This window comes from Antennarius striatus, chromosome 16 (assembly GCF_040054535.1).
Source record: "Antennarius striatus isolate MH-2024 chromosome 16, ASM4005453v1, whole genome shotgun sequence".
NCBI lineage: Eukaryota > Metazoa > Chordata > Actinopteri > Lophiiformes > Antennariidae > Antennarius > Antennarius striatus.
In genome coordinates, this window is record NC_090791.1 from 2,043,370 (window position 1) to 2,053,844 (window position 10,475).

Genomic DNA, 10,475 nt, shown 5'->3' on the forward strand with positions numbered 1-10,475 from the left:
CTGACTTGAAACACACCTGACCAGGATCTGAACAGGTGCGCCTGAAGTCGGATCGCAAGGAGCAACGAATGTTTTTCATCTTTGACGTAGGAAGGAGAAGCTTCTGGTTCCGTCTGTCAGGATGATGTTCATTAAAACGATGGAAATAAAATGAAAACTTAACCTCAAGTGACCTGATCCTGACTGGAAACAGGTTTAAACAGCTGGTCGAGTGTTGTCTGTTGTTTACGTTTTTTATTCTCCACTGAATCGTTTTGAACCCCACGCTGGTAAAAACACGCAAAAACTTCTATTAATACACATTGATGTATTTTCCCTTTTTTTTTTTTAACTCAAAGAACCTCTCAGAAGAAGAAACAAACTAAAAATGCTTTTTTTTTCCACACCTGACATAGTTATTCATCATATTGATACTCAGATACCGATTCTTAGCTTTTCATTTCCGGGACCGTCCTACCTCCAGCGCCCCCTGGCGGAGAGAAAAGGACGTTCAGGGCTGCTGGGGGGGGAAAGAAAGTGAAACAATCGCTCATTTCCGCACAGATCACCGAAGGAAAGTCAGTTTAACGCTTTTTAAAAGTTTAAAACAACTTACAGACGTAACTTGAAGGTTTTCTGGATATTTAACGCGTTTTATTTCACGTTACATGTTTTAAACGTTACCCGCGACCCTTGAATAGTGAATGGAAGTTACAAGTTTTTGAGCGTCGATCCGTTTAAGAGTCAACTTCTAATATTAAGATTTAAACCTGCGGGGTTTTGGTGACATCACTCTTAGAATTTAATATTTTGGTGAAACATTCTGGATTAATTCACGATGTCTTCAGAAGAGGTAAGATCTTATTTTGATTACCTCACGTATCTGATCCCTCTGACGTCACACTTTTTTTTTTTAAACCGAATTACAATAAAGTGACTAAAACCAATCAGATGAGAGGATTTAATTATCCTCCACTGCGTTTGATTAAGGATCGATTTTATTTACTGGTTTCATTCATTGTAATCACTTCTCTCGTCGGGAGGTTTTATTGGAAGCATGGATCTGAATGTTTAATGACGTCACAGACGTTAGGATCATGTCTCAGCAGAAACACCTCCAGGATCTGACCTCCGGGACGAACCGAATCCGGGTCCAGATCCAGGAGTTCAGACAAAGAATCGAGAAACTGAACCGGAGTCTGACAGAGGAGCAGCTGGGAAACAAAACGGTTCTTTATTTAACTCCTAAAAACACATCAAATAAAAACTGAACACAGGTAGTCCTCAACCTACGAACATAATTGGTTCTGAGAGGTTTTTTAGTGAATCGTTATTTGTTAAATTTCAATCTTTTATCTCCATAGAAATCAAGTTGATGTCATTTCATCCAATTTAATATCAATCCACCACAAATTTTAGACTCTAAAATGACTAATAAACCATTAAAAGTGCATAATATCATGTTACTGTACAATAAATAAGAATAAAAACATGTTATCGTTAAAATATGTGCGTATAGTTCCAAAATTTACCATCAAACGTCACTCATGATTGACATGATTGACATATTTATAAAGCCTGAATCACAGCAGTTGAACAGTGAAGTTGGGTTGTGACTGACAGCAGGGCTAAATATCCAGGGGAGTTATTTTTATCAGTGTTTTCTGTGATACAGATAGGTGGATCCCCACTGATGACCTCTTTACAGACACTCTAGGATACTTTAGCAGGTAGCATTTAGCATGTAGCTTACCTTTAGAGTGAAGGAGGAGGGAGGAGTTCTTGTGGGTCAGAGCTGTCATCAGAGAGACCACCGCTGTCTTCACTACCTTTGCTCTATCACCATGATGAGCAGTAAAGGATCCAAACCTGACGCTCTGGAGATGCTAACAGAGTCAACGACTAACAACAAGAGGGGTAAAAGAGTGTTGGAGCTCAGTGAACACAGAGGTGCTGCCCCCTACGGAGGTTACGACAGAAAGGGGAACTGCAGGATAATAGTTGGATATGGTGGCGAGAGTATGTTTGTATGTCGAGGACTACCTGTACGTATTTATTCCACAGACTCATAAAATTTAATTGTTGTACTTTTACCGACTGGAACCCCTCCGTTCCGTCTGGCAGGCGAGGCTGGACTTCGTCCTGCAGCAGGAAGTCGACCTGATGGCGGACATCCAGATGAAGGAGGCGGAGCTGAAGGAGGGCGGTGCCTCATGGGAGCAGGTCCAACAGCAGGTTGATGTAGGTTTACATCCATCAGCATCCATCATTCCATCTGGATTGTTCTGGTTTCAGGCGTTCGCCCGCTCACCGGAAAGGAGGGTTCCCTTCAATACGGGGACGACGGACGGCGTCCGAGTGGTCGGCGTGGAAACTCGATTTGTTTACCCGATGGAAGGGGGGACGGCGCTGGTCACGTTTGAGGAAACAGAAGGTGAGGGGGAAGTAGGACCTGAGCGTTTGAATGGATCCGGTTCTGCTGGAGAACTTGTTCCTTCTGTCGTCAGTGGCCATGAGGATCCTAACCATGCAGAAGCACCGGGTGTCCCTGGGAGACGGGCGCAGCATCACAGTGGGGGTCCGACCGGTTGTCCTGATAGCGCCCAGCTCCCTGGAGGTACCCAAGAGACCCTAGATCTGAACAGATCGTCCCCCCCTTTAAGTCTGACCGGCTTTGGTTTGGACGTCCATCCTGCAGATGGAGACTGAGGCGTCTCCTCGGAGCGTCTCGATCTCCAACCTGCCCAGGATGGACCCACAAACCCTGGTGGACTCGCTGGAGATCCACTTCTCCAGGAGGAGACACGGGGGCGGGGAGGTGGAGGTCTGCCAGATGGTGCCGGACTCCTGGACGGCCGTCCTGACATTCGTGGAGAAAGACGGTGAGCTAAAGTAGACGTTTTGGTAGCGTGGGGCGTTCAAGGCCAGTCGGGTCATTCTTGTGTATTTTTAAACAGTTGTCAAAGGTTTGACGGATCAAGAGTTCCACAAAGTGAAGTTCCAGCAGAAGAAGGAGAGAGTGAGAGTGACTCCATTCGTCCATGGGAGACTAACAGACCTCCAGGTTCGTCAGGAGCACCTTCTGCTGTCGCCACCTAGAGGACAAACGTTGGAACTGCAGGCTGGGTAAAGACATGTTTGTCCGTGTCCTTGCAGACACAGATGACGCCGTGTCTCCGGACGCTGCTGTTGACGGGAATCCCTGACGTGATGGAGCAGGAGACCCTCCAGGACCTGCTGGAGATCCACTTCCAGAAAACCATCAACGGCGGCGGGGAGGTCGAGGCGCTCCTCTACAACCCCCTGGGGCAGAACGTCTCGGCCGTCCTCGACAAAATCTCCTGAAGACAGAAATGAGCTAAAAGACAGACGCGGGTCCAGGAGGAGATTCTCCTTCATTTATTGTTTCAACTTGAACACAACCGGAAACATTTCTGATCATATAAAACCTGAGACTTTGTTGACGTTAATATTAAATATTTAAATAAAATTTAAATGTTACTTTCCTAAATTTAATACACATTTAATTTTCTACATCCTATCAATTACATCATAAATACCATTTTTTTCCATTTTCTTAAGTGTTTACAGTTAGCTTAGCGTAGCATAGAACGACTCAACAAAACCGTTATGATGCCTTCAAATGCTCCCCAGACAGTTGGATGCTGGTTGCGTTCATCAACTTTTATGTCGTGATGCTCAGGGTTTAAATGTTTGTCCCACACTTGTTGCCGTAGCCTTTCTTTGGTGTCGAAAATAATCTGAAAATACGATCACGTGAACGCCTCTTCAAGTCAAAACTCAATTATCATCAATATCACCAATCAAAACTTTGATAACTGCATAGAAAAGTTATGAACTCAGGTATTAAATGTTTTTCTTTCTCATATTTACTTTTAATTTATAGTTTTACCAAATGAGTACGAAAAGGTGAATTAGCATCAAGCAATTCGACAACAAGTCTGGGATAAAAATATAAACGTCAATTCTGTGCTGAAATTTATAAGCGTCTGTATGTTCCTGATTTTAGTTGTGGTCATGTGAAATTTTCCAGATTTGTAGTTTTCCAATGATTACGCCATCACTTGAACGCACCACTGATCACCAATTGTTTTTTTATTCTCACTTCTTCAAAACTGAATTTTAAAAAAATAATTCTGGATTTTTTTGATGTTGCATAAATAAATAAATATTTAATTAACAAAATGTAACAGGTTTCCTATGTTAAACGAGAAATACTGGGGGTTTTAATGAGGTAAGAAAAATTTTTTTAATTCGATTTAAAGAACTGAAAAAAACTCAGGACTCAGATCAGGTTTATTGTAACTACAAAACAAGAAAAACAGTAACAGAACCAAACCTGACGTCACCCGAAAAATAAAACGATCCAGCTTAAAGGTCCACAGAAGACAGGAAGAGACGGAGGTTAGGCACTTGGACAGGACAGGACTGGTGCGTTTGGGGGCCGTAGGAATAAAATACATTCAAAGGAAAACACAAGTCACACACTTTGGAAGACGGCTGGCCTAATCTCAATTGTGAAAACCCAAAAGAAAAAAAGAAAAACGTTTTAAATTGCTCTTAAAACAGCAGAAGGATTTGTTCCTAGCCGTTGTTCTGGTGACGATCACTCGTGCAGGAATCCAACGGTTTGTGCAGACGAAGGTCCGACGTCACCCCCGCGTTTGTTCCGAACGAACCGAACCAACAAACATCTGAAAGCCGATCGCGCTCAAGTTCATCCCCACTTAGTGCAAACAGTTGCCCCTGCCCCCCCTCCCCACCCACCCACCCACCCGCCCACCCTTCACGTCATCACGTGCTACGACAGTAACGAAACATGGAGCGATGCGTTCAAAGACGCTACGTAACAGCAAAAGTTTTCTAGAAACCGCTACAGCTTATTGACGAGAGTTCAGCTCAGGTCCAGGTCCGGTTTAAACCGCCTCACATCGTTTAGTCCTACATGTTCAAGCAGACAAGAACTACTTGCAGAGCTCCGGTTTGTTCCGGTTGTCTTTGAATGCGACACGGATAAAGATGAATATTGGTCTTTCCCTCCTCTCGTCGGAACTTTTTGGGACAATTTGGTTTTTCGTGTTTTTTAATATTGCTTCACAGGCGGGACGAGAACGTCCGTAACAGCTGGTCGACGGAGAGAAGAGTCCGCCTCTCTCCGTCGGTCAAAGCAGCAGGAGTGTGTTAATAGGTGTTGGGGGGGGTGTTGCGTGGGGGAGGGGGGTTGTGCTGGTCATCCAATTTGTGATAACGGAACCGGTGCGTCTGTTTAAGCCACCAGCGGCGCCCAGTCGCTGGCCGTGCGTCCGTACTGGAGAAAGACAGGAAAGGAAACGCCGTCACGTTGTTGAAAGTTTCAAAATAAAAGCATCACGAGTCGCCAGCTGACCTTTGACCTCACCTGAATATCAGTCAGCTCCTTGTAGAACTTCTTGGCCAGGTCGGGACCGTTCTTCATCGTCGGGATCTCGTATTTCTGTGGGGGTGGCGGGAGGGAGGGAAGACGACAGCGTTGTTTACGTTATTTACCTCCCCAGGACGATTTACAGGTTTATTGTTTACAGATACAGGAAGCAGGAAGTGGATCGTTGTGGGCGGCGCCACCTTCAGGAGCAGGTTTGTCCACATTCTACATGACGCTTATCATCTGCCAGCAGTCTCACATTAAAACAGCTGACTCTACTGCCCTCTAGTGGACGTATGATGGAACAGCGTGGGGGCTCCTACCTTCCCCCCGTACAGGAGGCTGCCCACGGGACACACCACGCAGGCCGTCCCGGCTCCGAACACCTCCAGGACCCTCCCAGCATCCAGCAGCTGCAGCAGCTCCTTCATGCCCATCGTCCGCTCCGTCACCCTGAACTCCCCCTGGTGGACACACAGCGCACCGTCGTGAAGGAAGTTCCCTGAAGACGTTTGCCCCCCCCCCACCCAAGAGGCTTCTCTGGTTCTAGTGACAAGACAAGACCAGCCGCCGCCAGAAAGTAGAAGTTTTGGTAGCGTGGGGCGTCCAGTGGATTCATTTAAACAGCCACGACATCCCATAATGCCGCAGTGGTCCAGGTCTCACCCAGTTTCTGGCCAGGTCCAGCAGAGACTGTCTGGTGACACCTGGGAGGATCATCCCGTCCAGAGGGGGGGTGATCAACTCTTTCTCTGCAGACACACACACAGAATAGATGCTAGCAGTTTTAGCTTAGCGGCTAAGCGAACGTCGTTCCGGGTGTGTTTGATTTTATTTATGGACTGAGCGTGTCGGCGCCGGCGGTGACCTCTGACCTCCCTTCTGGTTAATCAGGTAGATGAAGAGGTTCATGGTTCCGACCTCGGTGATCTGCTCGTCGGGGCCGTAGAGCCAGAGGACCTGCTGGCAGCCGCGCTTCACCGCCTCGTTCTGCACCGCGATGGTCGGCCCGTAGTTCCTGGAGGGGGGGGCGGGGGTTAGAGGAAGGGGGTTACTATAGGACAACAGCCTGAGATTAGAGGACAAACAGCAGATTATGCTGATAGCGTTGCCGTGGAGACATGGACTTGCCAAGAAAAGTAGAAAATCCAGATCTGGATCCAAAAAACACGGTTGTGACCTGAAGCGACTCGGCGCCTCCAGCCAGCGGCAAATACTTAAAGATCAGCTTTTTTATTTGGCTTCGTTCTCAATTTATTTATGTATTTATTTTTTCCTCTCAGGTTATAATCTCAGATTAACGAAGGTTAGTTTGCTTCGACGCTAAAAAGATTTAAAAAAATAACCCTGGAAGCCAAAGTCGTAACGTTATTCATCAGCAAACCTGGAAAAGTTCAGACGCAAAAACTACCAGTTTAAAAATAATTATATATATATATATATATATATATAATTTATATATATATATTATATACATATATTATTATTATTCTATAATAATAATATATATTATTATTATAGAATAATTAGAATGTTATAATCTATACACACACACACACACACACACTAAACTGAATCCGAGTGTAACTCCCTTCACTCCCCCAGCTCTGACACGCCCTCCCCTGTTTACCCCAGATTAAATCATGTTGGGTGTATTTAGCGATTCCCTTCAGGCTGATTTTTCTTTTCCGTCTGGAGCAGCTGAGCAAACAATCGCCGTGGCAACACGCCTCACCACAACCATCCAGAGCCGGCTTTGTCACCTGCGTTCCTTTAAAAGGAGCGTCGACCTGATAAAGAAAACTCTTGAATGTGAGAAGCGATTAGAAGCGAACCTCACCCTCCCACCTTGTAGGCGCCGACCCCCCCCTGCCACGCCCTGACGAACGCCGGATCCGCCAGCAGGGAGACGGGATTGAAGGATCCCGTGGCGAAGTAGGGTCCGACGGGGCCGACGATGACGAAGAGCAGCGCCTTTCCCGCCCGGGACACGCCGAGGGACGGCTGAAGGAGGGAGGGGGGGGGGGGGCAGACAGATCGTCACTCCATCATTCAAGGGACGCGACGCCCCCACCTGATCGGACGGCTCACCTCTGTCCCGATGAAGGTGGGTCGGATGTAGAGGCTGGCCTCCAGCGAGTGGGGGACCCACTCCTGATCCACCTCCACCAGCTTCCTGATGCACTCCTGCAGCTCGGCTTTATCGAACAGCTGGGGGGGTGGGGGGGGGTTAAAATAATAATAATAGTAATTCAGGAAGGGGCGGGGCATAGACTGACCGGTAGGCAGCTCCTGTCGGCGCTGCGGTGCATCCTCTCCATGTTCAGGGCGGGTCTGAACAGACGGATTCGGTCGTCGACGCCGCGGAACGCCTTCATCCCCTCAAACAGCTGATGGAGACCAAGGGGGGGGGGGGGGGCGGGGTTAGAGCATCAAAAACGGCTTCCTGTTTGCTCACGATTCCCGGTCCCGCCTCACCTCGATGGAGTAGTGCAGGGCGGAGCTGGCGGGGTGCAGCGACAGGTTCTGGAAGGGGCGAATGCGCGGCGCCTCCCAGCCGCCCTTCTCCGTCCACTCGACGGTCAGCATGTGGTCGGAGAACTGCTTTCCGAACACCAGCGACGACGGGTCCGGCTTGGGCTTCGGCGTCTGGGTGCGTTCGATGTCGAGGTCGCACGCCTGAGATGGAAGGGAGGGGGAGGGGGGAGGAAACAGAAGCAGGCGGGGGGCGGGTGGGAGAGCAGGCGACGGATACAGCAATCGTTTGTCAATCGTCATCGATGTCATGCTTCAAAACACGGACGATTAGCCGGTCAGAGGAATCTGTACGGTAAGATTAATGAGGCGTAATTAAACAGAATTAAATGATAACAAGCAGGCAGCACAGTGTGGGGGGGGGGGCAGAGGGAGGAGGGTGGGAGACAGTTTAAAATCTGACACACGTGGAGCCGCATCCTTCTTTCCCGTCACCACGGTGACCAGCCTCGCCCGACGGGCGTCCACACGCCCCGGTTACCTTGAAGCTGCTGGAGAACCGCAGGGGCCCGACGGCGAGGGGGGGGCCCCGGACCAGCCGCCCACGGAGGATCTGCAAGACAGCAGCTAGCATCAGGCGCTAACAGCAGGCTAGACAGTCCCATTCATTCAGGTTAGGGGGAGGAGGAGGGGGGGGGTGGAGTGTTGGGTAGGGGGGGGGGGGCACAACCCCCCCTACACACCAATCATTCTGCAGGTGTCCGGTAACACACACACACACACACACACACACGCTGAGGAATGCAGGGGGGGATAAAGCCGCTACGGGAGCCGAGAGGAGGACGGACGCGAACACCTGGAGGTCAGACCGGATCACCGGATGAACCGTCAACCGGTCCGGTGCGATGACGTTACTAACGACACACACACACACACACACACACACACACACACACACACACACACACACACACACACACGAATAATAAACACACGTGTGTCAACAAGTGCTAGAACGGCTAAGCTAACGCGGCTAAAGCTTCATTCCTGGTGTTTTTGTATTTTTTCTCTGTGACGTCACTGGGCGATTTCTGTATTTAATTTTTTTAATTTATTTTTTAATTTTTTTTTAATTTTTTTTGGGTGATGAGTCAGCGGTGAGTCGTGTTGTTGTGACGGTGTTTCTGGTGAATGGATGACGCAAGCTTTGCTTTTTATTGCAGCCCAATTAGTGAAAAGCCGAGTGTGTAATTACGACAAAACACACACACACACACACACACACACACACACACACACACACACACACACACACACACACTTTAACAGTAGCTGACAGTTCCACGCAGGAACTTAATCCTCAACCACACAAAAAACAAAAACAGCGTGCAGGAAATGCTCGTTAGCATTCCTCACAGGCGTTAGCATCGGCACCGGAACGGGCCCGAGTCGCCACAAACACACCAGGGTCGTCGCTAATTTGGTATTTTATAGATTCTGATCGGTTCGTATGTGCAGGAACATGACAAGATTGCGGGGCTGACGTCACACCAAACTCCATTAAAAAAAAAATCATACAATTTAAGGAAAACTCCAACAAACAAAATTATATAATCCAATTTTTTTAAAAAAATAAAATAATAATATATGTAAAACGAGCCTGCTTATCTATAACCTTACAGTTGCTGATTGCGTTCCCCCCTAATAAGAAATAACTCGATGCGGGTTGAGGCTTGTTAACTAATTTTTAACATATTTATTTACAATATTAAGTCAAACTTGTTGACTGAATGTCAGCCGATTATTTTATCAAACCATGATAACTTAAATCAAACCAAGTTTCGTCTTTTATTTCATGTTATTTTCGCTGAAAAGCTAAAAACACTTTCAGTTGTCAGATTTCAGAATGGAGTTTGGTTGGCCGGCCGCTGCACGCTGTGTTGTTTTGCCCCCTCCCTGGCGGCGGGACCCAGACGCGAACCCAGTCCGAGATAAGGTTATCTCTGTCGGTCGTAGCCCGTCGGGTTATCGCTCGTTTGATAGAACTTATCTACTAATTAAGTGAATCATTAACGCAGACAGACATCGTCAACAGTCAGTCATTATTTACTGGACTCACCGCTCGGAAAGCTGCCATCTCCTCTGCGCAACAACGATGAACGGGATTATTTGTCCGTGTGGAAACAAAAGCTGCCGGTTTGAGTTCCGGTCACCTCCGTACCGAAGCCTGAATGGAGGGAAGAAACAAGAGCTCGTCAGGTTTTCATTAAATATTTAACTAAACTGCTGGAGAAACGATTAATGCTTTAATTCTTTTTTTTTTTTACTTTTATGCTCTCACAGTAACATACACAAAAATTCGTGGTCTGCGGACAAATGACGGTCTCAGAATCAGTTCAATATTAAATATGTTTCACTGATAATTCTCAAACCGGAAGTGGCCAGAGGACTCTACTGTGATTGGCTGACACCGGCAAAAGAATGTAAAGGAGGGTTAACGAGGGCATTCAAGTCGATGCTGATTGGTCGAAAGGAGAGGCGTGTAGTGGGCCGGGCTACTTCCGGTGAGTTCAAGAGCAGATGACCGAAACTTTTCCTG

The 10,475-nt window shown here is 47.4% G+C and overlaps 2 protein-coding genes across 11 annotated transcripts; one reads left to right on the forward strand and one right to left on the reverse strand.

Moving 5' to 3' along the window:
• The first annotated feature begins 515 nt into the window (after positions 1-515).
• Positions 516-4,750, forward strand: ifi35 (interferon-induced protein 35). Of its 10 annotated transcripts, none has more exons than XM_068337793.1 (7): positions 516-832; positions 1,066-1,208; positions 2,104-2,413; positions 2,487-2,596; positions 2,678-2,861; positions 2,937-3,043; positions 3,136-4,750. In XM_068337793.1, exons 2-7 carry the CDS (start codon positions 1,077-1,079, stop codon positions 3,322-3,324), a joined length of 1,032 nt encoding a protein of 343 aa, XP_068193894.1. In that variant the 5' UTR covers positions 516-832; positions 1,066-1,076; the 3' UTR covers positions 3,325-4,750. The 10 variants fall into 10 exon arrangements, with proteins under 10 accessions (XP_068193894.1, XP_068193895.1, XP_068193891.1 ...); XM_068337794.1 differs by having other exon boundaries at positions 1,073-1,208; XM_068337790.1 differs by having other exon boundaries at positions 1,086-1,208.
• A 470-nt stretch (positions 4,751-5,220) lies between these two features.
• bcat2 (branched chain amino-acid transaminase 2, mitochondrial) lies at positions 5,221-10,270 on the reverse strand. Its single transcript, XM_068337801.1, has 12 exons — positions 10,228-10,270; positions 9,996-10,103; positions 8,418-8,489; positions 7,880-8,080; positions 7,681-7,791; positions 7,493-7,612; positions 7,242-7,405; positions 6,277-6,419; positions 6,068-6,153; positions 5,725-5,865; positions 5,399-5,473; positions 5,221-5,308 (listed from the first exon to the last, which is right to left on the reverse strand). Exons 2-12 carry the CDS (start codon positions 10,011-10,013, stop codon positions 5,267-5,269), a joined length of 1,173 nt encoding a protein of 390 aa, XP_068193902.1. The 5' UTR covers positions 10,014-10,103; positions 10,228-10,270; the 3' UTR covers positions 5,221-5,266.
• Positions 10,271-10,475: the final 205 nt, after the last annotated feature.

Bases quoted from the DNA above. Each gene is read 5' to 3' on its own strand.
- ifi35 (XM_068337788.1), top strand. From the start codon at position 1,824: ATGATGAGCAGTAAAGGATCCAAACCTGACGCTCTGGAGATGCTAACA. The intron at 2,597-2,677 runs GTACCCAAGAGA...TCCATCCTGCAG, and splicing joins TAGCGCCCAGCTCCCTGGAG to ATGGAGACTGAGGCGTCTCC. The intron at 2,862-2,936 runs GTGAGCTAAAGT...ATTTTTAAACAG, and splicing joins GACATTCGTGGAGAAAGACG to TTGTCAAAGGTTTGACGGAT.
- bcat2 (XM_068337801.1), bottom strand. The intron at 8,081-8,417 runs GTAACCGGGGCG...CTTCCATCTCAG, and splicing joins GGTTCTCCAGCAGCTTCAAG to GCGTGCGACCTCGACATCGA. The intron at 6,420-7,241 runs GTGAGGTTCGCT...CCCCCCCTCCAG, and splicing joins GGCGCCTACAAGGTGGGAGG to GAACTACGGGCCGACCATCG.